This window comes from Eumetopias jubatus, unplaced genomic scaffold (assembly GCF_037043125.1).
Source record: "Eumetopias jubatus isolate StellerSeaLion01/CBP00866 unplaced genomic scaffold, mEumJub1_p1.0 scaffold_6, whole genome shotgun sequence".
Lineage (NCBI taxonomy): Eukaryota > Metazoa > Chordata > Mammalia > Carnivora > Otariidae > Eumetopias > Eumetopias jubatus.
This window is the reverse complement of record NW_028274812.1, coordinates 44,841,371-44,861,250: the sequence shown is the minus strand read 5'-3', so window position 1 is coordinate 44,861,250 and position 19,880 is coordinate 44,841,371. Positions and strand designations below refer to the sequence as shown.

At 41.0% G+C, this 19,880-nt stretch overlaps 1 protein-coding gene across 1 annotated transcript in view; it reads left to right on the top strand.

Moving 5' to 3' along the window:
• The first annotated feature begins 8,518 nt into the window (after window positions 1–8,518).
• Window positions 8,519–19,880, top strand: part of NUS1 (NUS1 dehydrodolichyl diphosphate synthase subunit) — a 33,165-nt gene continuing 21,803 nt past the window's right edge. The window contains exon 1 of the mRNA XM_028117093.2: window positions 8,519–8,975. Coding sequence (XP_027972894.1) covers window positions 8,561–8,975 — 415 coding nt within the window. The 5' untranslated portion in view covers window positions 8,519–8,560. The remainder of the gene's footprint in view (window positions 8,976–19,880) is intronic.

Sequence of the window (19,880 nt, the reverse complement as noted above, 5' to 3'; positions counted from 1 at the left end):
AGTGCCAGTATTTCCTCATCTGTAAAGTGGGGACTGTAGTACTAGCTCCTTGCATTAATTCTTTTGCATTAAACCCATATGGAAGAAAAACATTTTCTTAATTGCCCCATAATTTGCAAATCTTCCTCTCTCTCCAAATGGTGACATTCACTGTTCTATACCCCAGATGCCAATCACAGAGTGGCATATGTAAATGACGCCTCCTGGGATTACACAGTGGATAGCATGTGTCCCTTCTGAAAGCATTTTTATTCTCTCGCTGCTTTCCCTCTCTCATTTCAAAGCATGCCTGCTTAGACCTGCCAAAAGTCAGAACTGAACGACTACCTGGTCATAACCCTCCCCATGGCTGCTCCCTTGGTAATACAAATCCTGGTTGAAGCCTTTAAATTGCCCCCTGTAAGAGACTGATTGGTCTTAGATAAAAGACTAGTCTTGCACTCAGCCTTGGGGAGGGGAGTGAGAATAACCAAAATGAATGAGTAACTGCAGTGAATGATCTAAATAGAAGGCACAGATGCTCCTTTTTGGCACACACAAAGGGTCACACACGGAAGTACTACTTTTATCAGAGCTGATAGTCTCATTCAGGAGCATTCTTAGTTTCTACGTGGAAATGCTCAGAACGTATAAACTCTAAAGAGTTTTTCCTCACAGACTTTATAACTTTCTGTTATGCAATATATGCAATAGCAGCTACTCTGGACTTGCCTTCTTTAGATGTGTAGGCTTTCTGCTAATGCCTTTGCAAAGGGGCTTACAAGTCTTCTCAAATTCTCTACTTTGTCACATTTCTGAATCTCCTCCCTGACTTCATGGTTCATGGACGTCCTGGTTTTAGATGAAAAAGGTGTCTCTAAGGCCAGTGCTCAGAGAATTCTCCTCTCTCTAAAGAGGTCCTTTAAAAAAAAAAGCCTTTTTTTTTTCTCTAGTTGTTCATGTCCCCTCATCAAATAATGCGCTGGTATTGAGGCTGTAACCAAAAATTCTCGTCTCCTCAACGTAAAAAACCATATGTGTGTGTGTGGGGGGGTCAGTTGGTTGACATTTAATGCTTTCATGCCTCTTAAATACACGCTATATGGATTTCACCGGCCCTGAAAAACAGAATAATCATTATCCTTTTAAAGCTCTACTGTGCCAGAGGTCATGGCTCAGTATGCCCTACATCACTCATCATTTAGTCAATTAGATATTTTGCTCTTAGCCAAATTTGCTTAAACAAATGTGCGCATAAATGAAAAACTATCGTTACAAGTCAACCAGAAATTCAATGGTTTTCCATCATATTATGGTGTAGTGAATGTTAAAAATTGGATTCTTGCTAGCTTATGAATCGGAAACCTTGGGAAATGGTAAAAGTGTCCTAAAACACAGTTTTGTAAGAATGAACTTTGTGGAACTGGTATCATCCCAGTAATAATAATGGATTATCTTAGCGGTTTGATTTAGTAACATTACTAGCACTGTCTCTGCAGTCTAGGATTGCCTTTATCCTAGATGGTATCTGTTTTTGACAGGGAAGAGCTAGTATGATGGATTTCTGTATCCTTTCTGTAGAATATTGTTCTAATATTCTCTATAGGCTTTCACAAAACACTGTTTTTAGGAATCTAATACAGAGGATTTTACTTACTAGCCACTATTCAGCTTTTAAAACAGTCACTGACAATTGCCTCTAGAGTGTTCTTATCCCAATCTATCTTGGTTTCAGAAAAATACCTAATATATAGTTGTTCCTTCCCACTTATTCTCTCCCCACAACACAAACCCCCCACAAGCTGTTACCCAGTGTTGGATCATCGTTATTCAGGCTTACAGTACTCATTTCTGCTTTAGGATTAATTTACCAACCACTTTTTTTTTTTAAGATTTTACAAATGCCACTGAAAATAATACTGTCTGATAGACGATAAATGTCCATTATTATATGAAAAGTAGCTCATGATAATTGTTCACTTGGAAATGTCATGAAATTTCAAAATGGGATCCCTGTGTTACAGGCTATGTGTATTGTTAAATTTTTAAAATTTTTTTAAGGATTTTATTTATTTGAGACTGAGAGATACAGAGAGAGAGAGAGAGAGCACGAACAGAGGGAGAGGCAGAGGGAGAGGGAGAAGCAGGCTCCCCGCTGAGCCAGGAGCCTGATGCGGTGCTCGATCCCAGGATGCTGGGATCATGACCTGAGATGAAGGCAGATGCCTAACCATCTGAGCTACCCAGGCACCCTGTATTGTTAATTATCACCTATTCTACCAGATCATTTTACAAAAATTACCTCCTCCAAATGTATCAAGTCAGCAGCAATGTTTGTAGGTACCTGTTTCTACATGGTCAACAGCATTTACCCTCGGTCTTTACTTTTTGCCAGTCCGCTGAGTGAAAAAACAATATCTCATTGTTTTGATTTTCACTTTACTGCTTGTAAGGTCGAGCACGTTTTTATATGTTTGTTAGCCTTTCTGTTTCCTCTTCTGTTAATGACCTATTCATCCACTTTGCCCATTTTAAAAAATTCAGGTCTTTGTCTTTTCTAAAAGCAATTTGTAAGATTTCTTCAAGTAGTAGGGGTATCACCTCTATTTTGTCAGATATATTACATTTTCTCCAAGATCATTTTTCTTTTGACTTGGTTTATGATGTCTTTTGTCTTATAAAAAAATTTAACCTTTAGATAATCGAATTGGTCAATCTTTCTTTTTTTTTAAAGATTTTATTTATTTATTTGAAAGAGAGAGAGAGAGCACGACCGGGAGGAGGGGCAGAGGGAGAAGCAGACTCACTGCTGAGCAGGGATTCCTACCTGGGGCTTGATCCCAAGACCCTGAGATCATGACCTGAGCTGAAGGCAGACGCTTAACCGACTGAGCCACCCAGGCACTCCTGGTCAATCTTTTATATATGAAGTACAAGTTATGCACATTTATGTATATACACTAAGATACACTTTAGTGTATATACGTGTGTGTACAATATGTGTATATGTGCATATATATATATATTATACACATAAGATATATATCTACTCTCTGGATAGATATATAACCTGGTGACATATGTTTCAATATTCTGTGCTCCTTAGAAGTTTTCCATGTAACTCAAACCAATTACTCAATTAACCTGATCAAATATTATTTCCAACTGTTAAAGTCAACTAAGGATCTTGGAAATTCTCCTTAAAATGACATACTACAGATCATAATTAATGTTGACATACAAAGCTCATCAGAATTTATATAGTGCTAAATTGTTGAACATATAATTTTACATTTTTCCTAATTTTAAACATTATGTAGGAGTAAATGTATCTGATCAATAACACAGTGCAAGAACTCAGGAAGTTCAGATTAACTAGTCTCTTTATGAGAAGACAAGTCTAGGGAATAATTTTACAGACTTTTCCAAAAACCCAAACTATCAGACAAGTGTGATTGATCTCTTACAAAGATTTTGGATGCTTTTTTTGGATTTTGGACCTAGCAGTTTCTGTGAGAAAGGGGCTTTTTTTTCCTTTAAGAAGCTAGTACATAATTTTTTGTTTTTGTTTTTCCTGGGAATTTAGGAAGATTTGACTTATGTAAGTACTTTATAGCCTCTAGAAACCAATCAGAATAAGGTTCCTTTTGCTTAAGTAATTTTGTAATCTAAGCCAGATTGGCTAACTTTTTTTTTTAAATTTATTTATTTGACAGAGAGATAGTACAAGTAGGCAGAGTGGCAGGCAGAGGGAAAAGGAGAAGCAGGCTCTCTGCTGAGCAGGGAGCCCGATGAGGGGCTCCATCCCAGCACCCTGGGATCATGACCTGAGCCGAAGGCAGCCGCTTAACCGACTGAGCCACCCAGGCGCACCTGGATTGGCTAACTTCTAATGTAAATGACCTGAGAGTACATATTTGTGACTCCATGGGTCTTGCAATCTCTGTGGCAACTACTCAACTCTGCCATAGAAAATTCATAAATAAATGGGGGTGGCTGTGTTCTAATAAAACTTAAAAAAAAAAACTGGCAGTAGACGAATGGTTTATGGTCCATCACATAAGGAGCTTGGAAGTTGTCTATCTGTTGTAACAGCAAATAAAAAAGCTGAACAAATTCAAAAATCAACAACTCTTTTTTGATCTGTAAGAGAAGTGAGGTCACAAGGCAGACTGCTGTTCCCCAAATCAGAGAGATGGGTAAACGCAGAGAATCACAGTTTACTGGAGCAGAAAGCCCTGAGCAGAGACGTCAGCAGGAACCAGTGCTATGGCAGAAGAACCTGAACTGTAATTGATAAATTGCTGGAGGCTCAGAGTGGACAAGTCTGAGAATTAAAAACGCTGGGTGAGTTGGGGAGGACAGGCACGGGAAGTCTCCCACACTTATGTGCGTTTTACCTTCAGGAGATCAACCAGGTTCCTCAAGTGAATGTTACAGACAAAAATCACCCTATGCTTCTGGCAGCAGAAGGCGGAAAGGAACCTTTGAAATAGACCAGAGCATTCTATTCTTAACAAGGTGTGCTCTCAAGAGAAACTATTTCACCACAGTCTAAATTACTGGGGTTTTATCTGGTCCAGGGGAAGAGAAATACCCGACCCCAGCCCTGTCTAGCCATCCTGGCCAGAGAGGGGTGGGTTAGGGAACTGAAAACACTTGTGAGTTCACAGATCAGAGGCACAGGCTCACTGAAAGACTGAGACCTGACCATAGGATTACAGAAGCCTTCCCATTCTCTGCATCTCACCACCACATTGCTAAAGGACTCTTCACAGCAGTTCTTCCCCCAGTACATCATGTCCAAGCCTCAAGTAAAAATTACAATGCATCCTAAAAGGCAAAAACAAAGAACAAAACAAAACCACTTTGAAGAGAGAGAGCAAGCATCAGAACCAGACTGAGATATAGCAGGGATGTTGATATATGACATATCAAGAACGTCATATACCTGGAATCACACAGTATGTATGTTCCCATAATGCTGGAGACTTACTTTCTGAGGCTGTGGAATTCTTTCTGCATTTTTCTGCCCCTGGTAGAACTTGGGTGTTGGGAATTATGCTTAAGAAGTCCAAAATTTATATTATATTTATATGAACCCCTAACATTCCTAGAAGTGTCACATTTGCTACATTTTTTTGAAAATGACAAAATAAGAAATCCTTTAGAAAAGAGAGAAGTGCATAAACTTTGGATTGAATGGATATACATAACAGGATATTATTATGTTTTCCTGTTATCCCAGAATTCTAGCAGAAAACAAAAGGCATCAAACCTACCTTCTTTTTAAAAAATTTTATTTTATTTAAATTCAATTAATTAACATATAGTGCATTATTAGTTTCAGAGGTAGAGTTCAGGGATTCATCAGTTACATAATAACACCCAGTGCTCATTACATTACATACCCTCCTTAAGGTTTATCACCCAGTTACCCCATCCCCCACCCACCTCTCCTCCAGCAAGCCTCAGTTTGTTTCCTGTAGTTGAGTCTCTTATTTCATTTTTGATGGCTGAATAATATTCCATTGTATATTATATATACCACATCTTCTTTATCCATTCATCTGTCGATGGGCATGGGCTCTTTCTATAGTTTGGTTATTGTGGACATTGCTGCTATAAACATTGGAGTGCAGGAAACCTACCTCCTTCTAAGCACAGAGAAGTAGCCAGAATTTGAGAGCAACCACCAGACACTCCCATCCCTAGCCCACTGAAAGAAGCCAAAGCAGAAAAGTAGGGGCCCCTTCCCTACCCCCTTGTAGAGGTTGAATATTTTTTTTTTTTTTTGAGAGAGAGTACGGGGCTCGATGCGGGGCTCGATGCAGGGCTCGATGTGGGGCTTGATCCTATGACCCTGAGATCATGACCTGAGCTGAAATCAAGAGTCAGATGCTTAACTGACTGAGCCACCTAGGCGCCCAGGAGGCTGGACATTTTTAAGCCAGGAGTCCTGTTAACCTACCTCTGGTTACTCTTGGAGGAAAAAACCCAACAGTTGAGGAGAGGAGCCAGGATCTGCATGTTGGGGGCAGTGGTGGGTACTGTCAGAGAGAGATGGGGCCAGAACCCCTTTGCTTAAGTTTGCAACTCAAGGAAGTACAAACGTTTGTAGCCCATATGTGCCTGCAGACCTGGGAATTGGCCATGGGGAGATGAGATTGATGGCTTTAATCTTGTCAGAAGTGGCAAACACCGGGGCATAGAGTACATCAGAGAAATGTAGCAGTGTGTGTGTGTGTGTGTGTGTGTGTGTGTGTGTGTGTGTGTGTGTGTGTGTAAGGGGATGTCCTTCAGAATACATAGCCGCATTTCAGAAGGACGCTTGTGCCTGGGAGCTTCCTTAACAGAGCATCCTGGAATCACATAAACAGCAATGGCTAGGGAGAAAGAAGACTGCAGCCTTTCCTGGTCACTGCCTTTCCCATCTCCCTCTTCTTTGTCCATCACCAGAGAAGCAAGTGCAGAGGACACGGAGAGAGGTAGAAGTGTGTGAAGGGTGTGCCTGCCGCTTAGCCTTCGGTTCCTCCGGCTGAACTGCCAAAGGGAGGAGAACTTTGAGATGGACGTGAGATTCCAGTTTTAAAATAAAGTAAAGTGAGTCTTAGAAAATGAGACTGGTCCAAAAAGTGACAAGGATTGAAACATGAAGGTATGTAGCCAAGGTGTTAACAGAAGTTTTCCAGGGGGAAAGGGGGCTAGAGAGAACAAAGAGTAGGTAGGCATTACACAAATGTAATTGTTTTATACATATTATATATAACATGCAATAATATTATAAATATATATACACCCACCTGTACATTTTTTTAGGATTTTATTTATTTATTAGAGAGAGAGCATGAGCAGGGGGGAGGGGCAGAGGGAGAAGGAGGAGCAGACTCCCCGCTGAGCAGGGAGCCTGACATGGGGCTCCATCCAAGGATCGTGAACTGAGCTGAAGGCAGATGCTTAACGGACTGAGCCACCCAGGTGCCCCAACCTGCATGTACATTTAATCCTTGAACAACCCCAGTGTTTGAACTGTGCAGTTCCACTCTTACATAGATTTTTTTTTTTTGATACAGTACAGTGCTGTAAATGTACTTCTCTTCCTTATGGTTTTCTTAATAACATTTTCTTTTTCTAGCTTACTTTACTTTTTGGAGAATACAAATTATAATACATATAAAATACAAAATATGTGTTAATCAGATGTTTTTGTTACTGGTAAGACTTCTGGTCAACAGTAGGATGTTAGTAGTTAAGTTTTTGGGGAGTCAGAAGTTATACTAGGATTTTTGACTGGGGGATGGGAGTTTTGGTACCCCTAAACCCCTACATTTTTCAAGGGTAAACTGTATATGAAAATGGAAAGTGCTATAAATAGAGCTGTGAAATTTACAAGGAGTGGTGCGATTTACAAGGAGGAAGAAATAACTTCTGGCTAGGGGATCAAGGGAATTTTCCTTGAGGATCCGGCAAGTGAGATGATGCTTGGGAAATGGGTTGGGGCTTGGGGAATACTTACTTGGGAAATAGAAATTGAGAAGGGAAGAGAACAAAATGGGCAGAAATGGGGCAGGACTGCTGCAGTGAAATCCAGAACTGGCCTGGAGGAACACTTTGTAGCCCAGACTGGCTGGAACATTAGGATGTGTGAAGGGGATGATGTGGCTACATGGGCAATTTCCACCAAATGATGGTTACTCGGGTCCGACATACTGGTAGTTAGTGATCTCTTGCTGAATGAAGAGAAGAATAAACTGACTGGATTGCCAGGCCTCGGAACCCCCTTTTATGTATTAAGCAATGGACAGGCAGTAAGGATTCCATTTAGAGGGGAATGACACAAGCATAATTGTGTCTCTAGAACATTACTAGAGATCCTCATTCACACTTTGGGAGGAATTGACCTCAGGTACAAGCCTTGACCAAAGAAGCTCTCTAAGGGGCACGCTCCTGTCTCTGCACACTTCTTTTTGGGACCCTCCTTGATCCTCAGCATCAACACTTGCTGCGGGCTACCTTCTATTCCTAGGTTCTTTCTGGCATTTGTAATTTCCAATCCATCTGGGCCACTTCTACTCCTTAGAAACCGTTTCTGGCGGGGCCATGAAAGGACACAGTATAAGACGCCTAGGGCCCCGAGGGACGCGGAGTCCCTGAAATCGCCCATTCCAACCTCCAAGACGTGTACCTTTCTGAGGTCCTGCGGGCAAGGGTTGCTGGCGACTGCACCTCGCCCTCCACACTACAAGGGGGCGCGCTCGTTCTCCGGCCCGCTTAGTTCGGAGGTGCTCGTCCTCCCTTGCCGCGCCGGGTTAGGCCACATCCTCGGACCCAGAGGCCGCGTCAGAGTTCCGCACCGACCAATCAGAACTGTCCATGTACTAGTGGGGGCGGGGCTGCCGAGGCAGGAGGAAGATGGCGGCGGGGGCGAGGTGAGGTGTTGGCAGTAGAAAGGGGTTCGGGCGTGGGGGGCGGGGGAATATGGAGCGATGATGGCCCGCGCCGGCCGCAGGGCTGGATAAAAAGCCGTCGCGCCGCGGGTGTGGGAGGGAGGGAGGAGAGGGCGCCCGGGCGCCACGAGAGTATGACGGGGCTGTACGAGTTGGTGTGGCGGGTGCTGCACGCTCTGCTCTGTCTGCATCGCACGCTCACCTCCTGGCTCCGCGTTCGGTTCGGCACCTGGAACTGGATCTGGCGGCGCTGCTGTCGCGCCGCCTCCGCCGCGGTCCTAGCGCCGCTCGGCTTCACGCTCCGCAAGGCCCCGGCTGTCGGCGGGAACCGCCGTCACTACCGGCACCCACGCGGGAGGCCGGGCCGGGCCGCCGCCCACCCCTGGCTGCGCTGGCGCGCGGACGGCCGTTCCCTGGAGAAGCTGCCAGTGCATATGGGCTTGGTGGTCACCGAAGAGGAGCAGGAGCCCAGCTTCTCGGACATCGCGAGTCTCGTGGTGTGGTGTATGGCTGTGGGCATCTCCTACATTAGCGTCTACGACCACCAAGGTGAGGTCCGGCACGGGTAGGGGTACCGGGGCGTCTTCGGCCGCGGGGACCGCACATCCGGCAGATGTATCCCGGGCGTGCGGCTCACCGCGGCGTTCCCGGCTCTTCCAATTGCCGGGTCCCGAGGCCCTTAAGTGCAGATTGCAGTGCCAGCGCTTTCAAGGAAGGGAGATAAGATTTAGTGAACACCTACTAAGTCCTTGCTGTGTCTGCATCTAAAAAATATGTCTTATTCTTTATAATGCCTCAGTAAGGCAGATGGTATTTGTATACCCTTGTTTCACAGAAAAGGGACCTGAGGATCGCCAGCATCTGTGCTTTTTCACATATTTGCCCTTTTGTTACACCACGGTGTTTCTTAAGAGCGGTTCAAGGAACTGCTCTTAAGTCCTTGTCAGGCTGTGAAGGATTTAGGCAGAAGCTGAGGGGTCGGGGCCAATTAGCATTTGAACTGGGCCTACGAAAAGTATGTGAGAGACTGGATAGGCAAAAATGAAACTAGTCACCTAGTCTTCAGAGGTCTGGGATAGTGTGCAGTCGTTGATCCTTAGTGGCTAACGCAGTACTTGATAGAGTAATTCCCTCCTTTAAGTGCTGATTGAGGGAATGAATTGCACCGTGGGGAATTTTGTTAAGTACAAGAATTCAGCGCTTATTGGGTGGCTACAAACCTTAAGCACTGTGCTAAGCACATTCCTTGTAATTTTGCATTTAACTCCATGGACTCTGAGGCTTATGGGGAGTAGACACATACCTAAGTGACGTGGTTAGTAACAAGAAGTGTTGAGAGTAAGTAACCACTATGAGAATGGGGGAGGGAAATCCTGAATGGAGGAACCTGAGATGTTCAGGCAGAGGGAGTGTGCTTTCAGCTGGACATCGAATTATAAGGAATTATAAGTCGGCGGTAAGGTTGAGAAAGGCTCTAAATGTCAGGCTTGGGTTCAGTCAGATCTTGAAAGCAGTGGAATTTTCTTAGAGACAAAGATGTGGTAACAATGATTTAAATGTACTGGTATGAAGGAAAGGAAACTAATGTTTTATTCTCTGTTCAGTAATGTAAATTACTGGTATGCTCCACAGAAGCTATGGTTTGATTTTTTCCCTTAAAAATCTTTGTCAAATAGGTGGGTGTTAACTGGGGATTTGTCAGAAAGAGTAGGTCAAGGTCAGACAATAACTCTTAGAGGGTATTAATCTTTGACCTGTCACCTTCCTTGCAGTCAGCAAGGAATATGGTGACTCAGGAGCCTGTCATCATCAAATGCTATTTAACCTGTAGGGTAAAGTTTATAGGGACTGACATTTTCTCGAACTTCCCAAAGAAGTCTGCAGACCAATAGAAATCATGAGACTGTGGGGTGCCTGGGTGGCTCAGTCATTAAGTGTCTGCCTTCGGCTCAGGTCATGATCCCAGGGTCCTGGGATCGAGCCCCACATCGGGGCTCCCTGCTCGGTGAGAAGCCTGCTTCTCCCTCTCCCTCTCCCTCTCCCCCTGCTTGTGTTCCCTCTCTCGCTCTCTCTGTGAAATAAATAAAATCTTAAAAAAAAAAATCATGAGAATGTTAGGAAGGGACACCATCTTTGCTTAAACCAGTGCAACAGAAATATTGCCTGTGGAAAGAAAGAAGTGAAGCAGAAATGGAAATTAGTTGAAGCCGTTAAACAATGTGGTGAATTGACTTATAAGTGAATCCCTTATGTACAGGTGATTCTTTTCAAGCAAATACCTTTACATTCCAGAAGGGAAGGCAGATGTATAGCTAAACAGTTTATCTTGGTGACTGTGCCTGCTAACACAGATTGTAATATTGCCACACTTCCTTGTTCCAGCAATTCCTGTTAGGGAATTGCTGATGTGGTTCAGAAATATCTTGTGTCACATTTGCTACAAGAAAAATGGTTGTTAATGAAAAGGAAGAAGTCAAGCTAACCACGTATTGACAGAAAACAGAATGGAGGTTTGGTTTGGTTTTTAGATTTTATTTATTTGGGGCAGAGAGTGAATGAGAGAGAGAGAGAGAGAGCGCGCGCGTGCATTTGCAGGGGGAGGAGCAAAGGGAGAGGGAGAAGCTGACTCCCCGATGAGCATAAGTCTGACGCCTGGTTTGTGATGGCTGGAGTGGATGAAGGCAGGTTGGTCATGTCTTCACATAGTCTTTCTCTATGGCTGGCTTGGACTTCCTTATTTAATAGTGACCTCAGGGTAGTCAGATGGTAGCTGACTTCCCTCCAAGGGTGTTCCCGAAGACCTAGCCAAAGTCCAAGGCTTACAAGGCTTCTTTGACCGAGCTTAGGAAATCCTGCAGTGTTACTTTTTGGGTACAGATTTCTCACACTGACATTAAAAATGCCTGCCCAGTGTACTCCCAGCCTCCTCAACCTACTTCTCACTATTTTATATACCTTTTGCTGTATCCATGTTTAGGTTACTTGATGTTCCCTCCCATCGGAATGTCTCTTCTCCTTTTCCTGACAAATGGCTGTCTACTAGTCAGAAGGCTGTCATTGATCCTTGTAAGTCCATCCTCACTCACTATCACCTCTTAGGTAGTCTGTCTTGTCTCTTCCATTCTTATCTTGCTCTATCCTGGGATCGCCTCAGAACTTTGTACATCTGTAAAGGTATTTCTCTTTTCTAAAGTAGTAGTCATGTATATGGGCCTCAATCATCTTACTAGGTTGTAAGCTCCACAGATGCTATCCTTTTCATTTTTTGCTTCTCCTACAGTGTGTAGTTTGGTGTTATACATGTTATTTGTTTCCCAACATGAATACCCAGGAACCTTAAAATAATGGAGGGAAATGAAGGAAATGAACATAGTTTGCCTGAGTTATGTATTTGGCACAGTGACACAGATGCTGTTGGGAAGTATGGTTTTACTAAGTACTTATTGTTTTCCTCATATTGAAATACAGAGTTGGAAGAAATGTTAAAGTCCAGTTGTATTGTGATTGCATCTTGATACAGTGAGCAATACAAACGGGTGCTTGTCTTCCTTCATGTGGAAACTCCTGTAAGGGAGGATCTGTTCCTAATCTTCACCTTTGTGTACTTCATGTCTTGTACAGAATTCCACATGTACCTTAGCATCCTGGAATGTCCTCTTGATTTTGTGCCACAGAGTTAGCTATCTGGCAAAAGGCTATCATCAATCCTTATAACGTCCGCTCTGTAACCTCTAGGTAGCCTTCTTGACTGTTCCATCCCCAGTTTTGCTGACTTTGAAAAGCTTTGTTCTGCTTTTGTTGACTTTTGACATTTCAAAAGTCAACATTTTCTTGAGTACCCTTCTGTTTAACTATAGTACTGGACCTGTGTATGAAAATAAACCTTTACTTAATAGGAATAGTTAGCCTTTGTTGAATTCTTACTATGTTCCAGATACTAGGCAAAGAAGTGCATTAAATCCTTAGCAGTTTTGCACATCAAGACACTGAAAGCCAAGCACCCATATCTAGTAAGGAGCAGATCTAGAATTTGAACTAGGTACTATTGCAAAGGTTTTCTACTTAACCGTTTTGCTACACTGACTTCCACTGGTAAGAGAATGTGACTATAATGTCACTTTTAGTACTATTCCTAATTATGCTGGGTCATCTTAAAGCCTTGATTAAAGTGGTACTTATCTACAGGTAATGGAAATGATTTATAACATATTTGAAGGCAAGTAGAATTTTCTTCATACCACTATTACAAAGGCTAATCCTGTGAATCATAGGACATACTTTTTTAATCAACTAGATTTAATTTTGTGGAACTCCTGCTCTGTGTTGAACTATTTCTTTGTCAGGTAAGCAGAGTCTGTGAAGACACTCTTCTCATTTTTAAAATGTGCACCCAGAGGCTACGAAAGCCCATGGGGTTTGTTCATTTCACACCTCTCTCCTGCAACCGCTTGTTGCATTATGCAGTGCCACCCTCACTCCTATGTCTTCCCTTGCCACAGCACACTCGGCTCAGTGTAATTGGTGTTCTGTGAAGTATCCTGGGGCTCTCCCTTAAGATAAAATTGTTTAGTGGCCTGTAAGATTTATTTTGTTACGACTGTTTTAGTCATGTAAAATTTTAATGGTAGTTTTTTTAAATTGTAAATAATTGCTTCATTAGTATATGTTATCTTCTCTGAAGATTGCCTCTGATAGTGTAATTGGATTGTTAGAGAAATTAAATGAGGGGGTAACCACTAGGTAACTTACTGAAGTGTCTAGTTTAAAAGGATAAAAGGTAAGCCATTTTGAAGGATGGGCATTTATAAAGAAGTATTACATTCTATAGCTGGTTAGATGTTTTATAATTAGGAGAGATTGTTTTAGTGTTTATTCCACTTTTCTCTCTTCCCTTATCTTTTTTTTTTTTTAAGATTTTATTTATTTGACAGAGCACAAGCAGGGGGAGCAGCAGAGGGAGCTGAGCAGGCAGCCCCATGCGGGACTCGATCCCAGGACCCTGGGATCCTGACCTGAGCTGAAGGCAGACGCTTAACCAACTGAGCCCCCACATGCCCCATTCCTTGTCCTTAAAAATACTTGTTGTTAGGTGTTTCTTGAAGTCTGTTTCTGTAGAAAGGAGGGGATAACCATGGTAAAAATTCTAATTTCAGATTTGAAAGAAGATATATTAAATATGTGCTTTAGAAGTCTCATTTTATGGAATTCATTATTCATTTCACATAAATTTTAAAAGAAGCAGTGTTTAAGGAATGCCGATAAGATTTGCTGATTGAATACTTGTCTAATTAAACTCCTTCTTACTTGGTTCCCTTAATTTGAAAAAAGTATGTATGTCATGGTTGTATTACCCAGTTAATGTATGCATGCTTGAAAGGGTAGACTAAATATTGAACCTATAATTCTAAAATGTCATTTTAATTAATAGAGATCTCAAAAAGACTACAGTAAGGGTCCTGAATACAGTATATAATCTAATAGGTGGATAGAGCATACTTAATTCCACTCTCTTTGAAATACTTCTCTCCTGGCTTCCGTGACATCGTGTATGCTTGGATTTCTTCCTGTCTTGCTCTCTGTTCCTTCTGAGCCTTCTGGCTTCTCTTCATTTGTTCCATTTCTAAATATTGGAGTGTCCTAGAGTTTTGTGCCGCTTATATATATATATATGCCCTTGTCATTCTCTTGTTCATTCTATCTCAAGGGTCATCAAACTTTTTCTTAAAGGGCCAGCTAGTAACTATTTTAGGCCTAGTGGGTTAGAAGTCCTTGTTACAACTACTCAATTCTGCCATTGAGACCAAAGAGCAGTCATAAATGAGTGGGTGTGGCTGCATTCCCATAGCAGCAGTTTGCTGACCCCTGTCCCAGATCCCTTTCTCCAATATGATCACTTTAGATATCCTTTAAATGCTCGTACCCAGATTTGTATCTCCAGTCCTGATCTCTCCCATAATTCCAGACTTCTATATCCAACTCACTGCCTAACAGGGTTCACTTTTATTCGACATCTCAGATACTTAACATGTCCAAAACAGTACTCTTGAATTTCCCCCCACCCCAGACCTCTGTCTCTCTCTTTTTCTTACCTTAAAAAATACTAGTACCTTCCAACCAGTTGCTCGAATAAAAACTTAGATGTCCTCTTTGAGTCTCTTACATCATATTCCACCTGTAATGTGTCAACAGGCATCCTTGGCCCTTTCCTCTAGAATATGTTTCAAATTCGACCCTTGTTTTGGTTGTCCATTGCAGCCACCCCAGTTTGAGTTCGTTCTTTCATTCTTTTTTTCTTTCTTTCTTTCTTCCTTCCTTCTCTTTTCTTTTCTTTTCTTTTCTTTTCTTTTCTTTCGATTTTATTTATTTGAGAGAGAGAAAGCACATGAGAGGGGGGAGGGTCAGAGGGAGAAGCAGACTCCCTGCTGAGCAAGGAGCCCGATGCGGGACTTGATCCCAGGACTCCAGGATCATGACCTGAGCCGAAGACAGTCTCTCAACCAACTGAGCCACCCAGGCACCCCCAGTTTGAGTTATTATCTTTCACCTGGATTGTTGCTCTAACCACCTGATTGGTCTTCATTTGTATTCTGGCCCCTGTATAATCCATTCTTTACTCACCAGTAAGGTGATCTTTTTTGTTAACGTCATTCGAACTCTGAATAAAACCTTCCAACAGCTTCCTATAGTACTTGGAATGTTTTCTCATTTCTCATTACTAAGGCCCACAGACCCCTTTGTATTACCCTTTTGCCTCCATCTCTGTCTGACCTCATATAATGCTCTTCATTCCACTTTCTATGTTCACCAGTTATACTGGCATTTTTCTTTTCCTTGAATATGATGAAAACCTAAATGCTGAGAGAATATGCAATAGCTATAGTAGTAGTAATCTCAGTTCTGAAAGTATTGATTTTTGTATTTTGAGAGCTGAACAAAATCAGCAAAGACTTTTTTGTTAAATAATGCAATTGTTATAATAATCAGGAGATTAGCGCTAAGGAAGGATACATGTTACAAAAGTGAAAAAAACGATACAAAATTGCATGATCATTTAAGCCAGGATTACACATTCAGGAGAACAAAGTCTAGGAAATACTAAAAACTGGAAGTGTTATGATAGGAGGTTGGGGACATTGGGTTTAGGATGAATGGTTAGGGGACGTTACCTTAGCTTGTTGATTAAACATTGAGCATTGTATGTAGATTTGAATACTAGAATTTAAAATAGTTCTTTCTTAAGACTACAAAAAGTTTACATTTGGCCCCCAAAGTGCACAGCTAATGTTTATCAAGAAATACCAAACACATAGTAACCTTTCTGAAGTCCAGTTTTCCTGGCATAATCTTTTATTTTTTTATGGAAATTATAGCTGTTCCTGGGTGTGTGTGCATGTGCATGTGTGTGTTTTTAAAAATAGTTCTTTCATATATCTTTTCTCTATATTTACATTTGGTTCATACTTAGGAAATTAAGAGTACATGAACTAGTAGAGCAACAAAACATAACACAGAATTCTTTAAATTATTATTGCAAAAACTTATTTTAGATTCCTAAATCATTCTTAAAGAATTTAAATAACAGCCCTATGAAACCTTCTTAAAAGTCTTTTAAAAAAGAGCTCTAGTCCTAGTTTTTCAAAAGATGCTGCTTATTTGTAAAAAGGGTAGTTGTATATATTTAATAGAGTTCAACTTTGGGGGCGGGGAATTCAAAATGTAATGGGTCTGTTAGTAAAGTGGGTTTAGCATTGTGTATTTATCAATGTTAGAAATAGTTACTGAACTGAGTAAGTAGAATCCAAGAGACCTGGATTTCAGGCCAAAGTCTTAAAAACTCTTGACCAAGGACAGTAGCTTGACCTTTTTGGGTCTATTTCCTCATCTGTAAAAAGATGGGATAAAATAATTATTTCAGCTTATTACTGTATGATTCTGTAAAGTATGATTTTCTCAAAAATGTATTTGCAATTGTTTTTCCCTTAGGTCAGTTATTTCTGAATGAATGTGGTCCCAGCTTCCTTTTACATAAAATGACTTTTGTGATAGTTTCTTTTATTACAACATTTTGGCTTTTGTTGAGATTCTGTGAAGGCAAACAAGATGAATTATGATATGAAAAAAAAAACTCCATAAGTATAAATACTTGGTAATATCATACTATGATATTAGTAGAGGAATTGCCTTTCTTAGTCAAAGGCGATCTTACATCTTGTTGCATTTCTTGTGTATATTGTGAAATATGTGTGAGTACACTTTGAATCCTGAAGAAAATTTTAAGTGGATAGTATCGCTTATAGGTAAGTAGGATAGGTATGGTGTATAATCAAGATTTCTGGACGGGGCAAGCTATGAGGTATCAGGAATCATTTTGCTGATACTGTGCTTTGTGTATTTAGCACTTCTCACAAGCTATACTTGTATATTTAATTTCTCCATCCAAATCAGCCAAGATAAAGGTTGTGTTTAAAATAACCTTATGAACATCTTTATAAAAAATACCTTGTAACTGTGCCTCTGTATTCTTCCTTTTAACAGAATTTCTGCCTGTGTGCATTAAGGAAGTGCCTGCTTTTATTGTGAGAGCTTCCTGGAAACTTCTTAAAAATTCCATTCAGTGACATGTCCATTTAGGTTTTGTTGTTAGGTGGCACTTTGTGCACTGATAATTCAGTTTATTAAATAAACATTGAACTGCTATGTGGAAGGTGGCTTAGGGAAAAAGAGATGAGTAAGACACAAGTTCATAAGTAAGACTACAGTTCAGTAGGGGGATTAAGCTATAATTATAATAAGTAGAATATTGTTTATTATGGAGTTTGGAGGGAGTGAGGGTGAGTCTGAGGAGGAATGGGGCATATCTGGCTGGGGGGATTTTGGAAGGGCTTCTTGAGGGTAAGTGACATTTTGGCTGGCCTCTGAAGAGTTTTATTAGGCATGGGGCTGGGAAGGTAATATAAAGGATGGAGGTTGGACTCACATCATATGTTTTGGGGGGGAACATAAGGCAATTCTGATTTGCTGGGAATAGAGTACTACAGTGAAATAGATTCATTTTTTTCCATAAATATAAATTATTTCCACCCACCAAATGTGGAAACAATTGGCTGCAATCTTTTTTTTTTTTTTTGAGATTTTATTTATTTGTCAGAGAGAGATCAAGCACACAAGCAGGGCAAGTGACAGGCAGAGGGAGAAGCAGGCTCCCCTCTGAGCAAGGAGCATGATGCAGGACTCAATCCCAGGACCCTGGGGCCATGACCTGAGCTGAAGGCACACGCTTAACCGACTGAGCCACCCAGGCGTCCCTAGGCACAATCTTAATGCTGATCTGAGCAGTATGTTCTTAATACATTAAGCATTTGGGGGGCCATTGGAGATATTAAAATTGGAATATGTCAGGATTGAAGATGAACCCAAAGATTAATCTGGTTGCCAGTCTAGTAATACATGCTAGAAGGGGCAAGAAAACCCATTGGAAGGTGATTGTAATATTTTAAAGAAGAGTATCGCTTGAAACCAGTTGGGGACAAGGAACAAATGGAAATGGATATGGGAAATATTGCTGTAGGCGAGTATATGGGTTTAGCATATTAATAGGGCATTGGAGGTGGTAGTGAAAATACTGGAGAGTAGAGAAGATGCCTGGGTGACTGGGCAGATAGTGATGTCTTTATTAAAAATAGAACAACAGAAAGGCTATGCCTTTTTTTTTCTTTTAATTATATAGATAGTTTAATAGCAGTTATGATTTCAGATCACCTACTGTCCCATCATCCTTTTACATTCACTGTTCTCATGTTACCTATTCTTTTCCAGGCCTTGTCACTAAGTGCATGTAAGTTTTACACGTATAGTACTGCTCCATTAAAAAAAAAACAAACAAACTTGATGTAAGTGTTTGAGAACTAGCTTTAAAAGATAAGCTGCTAAGTTTTAGGTTGGTTCATTTTCAGATGCTTACAGAACTTCTAGGTAGAATTAGATATTTGAATGAACTAGAATTGTTCATCAAATGCTGGTCCTGTTTTTACTTAAAATTTTAATGTTTTGTTCATCTTGGATGTTTTTGCATTAAGTTGTTAAAGATATTGCATTAAATTATTATTTATCTTAATTACGGGTTTTTTTGGTGCCCCGTTAAGTTTTGTCTCACTCATCTTACCCTTGTCCTGGCCCGCCCCAAGTGGTCGTAAAATCCTGTGGGTGACTAGACTTAGAGAAAGGAGCACGTGGACAGAAAGAGAGGGCAGAGATAGGAACTCTAGGAGTAAGCTGCAGTTACAGGTGGGAAGAGGGGAAGGGTTCAGTGCAGAGCGAGAAGGGGCCATTCAAGGAGCATGTTGGGAGTGGAACCAAGAAAGGGCATCCAGACAAGCTGGGGTAAGGATAGAATTTTGAAAAGGAAGCAGGGTCGTCATTAATGGTAACACTTCAGAAAGATTGAAAAGGAAAGGATATAGATTGAGAAGAGGCGGTAACCGTTTTGGTGATAAAGAATATCACCCATTGATTTGGAGAGAGCAAGAGTTCCTGTAACGTGTAACCACTTGAATCTGGAAGCTAAGGCAAAGATGAGTGCATTGGTGAGAACTGAAGCATAGGTCTTTAGAGTATCAAAGGAAGGGATCAGTGCAGTGTAAATAGACAAAAGCAAGGGCTCCTACTGGTAGGTTACTATTGAAATGAATAACCTTAGCTCATATGAAAAATTGATTTAACATTTTAATAAGTTCCATATGTCCTGGCAGTAGTGTTGTGGAGATTTTGCATTATTTTTAAAATTCATATGCCTTCCATAGACCAAAGTGCGGTCTAAATTATCTTTTATTTGTATAAGTAATTGGAAATCTTGTAACATTACCAAGTCTGTATTATATAGTTGTATTGTAGTATATGCTTTTGTCATACATGTGAATTTTATGATTGACTTGAAGATGTTTATATCCTACATATCTGTATTATTGCACAAGTGTTACTATACTAAACATTGTTTTTCAAATAGCTTCTGATATTAATCACCTTTCTTTAAAAATTGTATTTGGGACTATTTTTTTGTTTAATTTCACTCTGGATATGGGTACTATACAATGTTCGCTTTTATATTTCCTGGCTTTTAATCTTACGATTGTGGGCTTTCATAAAGGAGCCACAACCTTAGCCCCCTACTCTCCCCCATGTATGCTTCCTTACCTTTGGAGATCTTATTTCTCATTTCTTGTGTGTATGTTTGGCTTTCACCTCGAGGAGGATGACTCCCAAATGTATGTTTATGTCTCCATCCTCCATCTTGTGTTATGTTACCTTCCCAGCCCCGCCCCTGTAGAATTCTCCTACTTCTTCATTGGCCAGCTGAAATGTCATTTACCCTAAAGAGGTCTTTTGAAGTCCCGCAGCCAGTGTCTGACCTGTTGTCTTCTTTCAGCAGACATTTATGTGTTGAGTGTCTGTTCTATG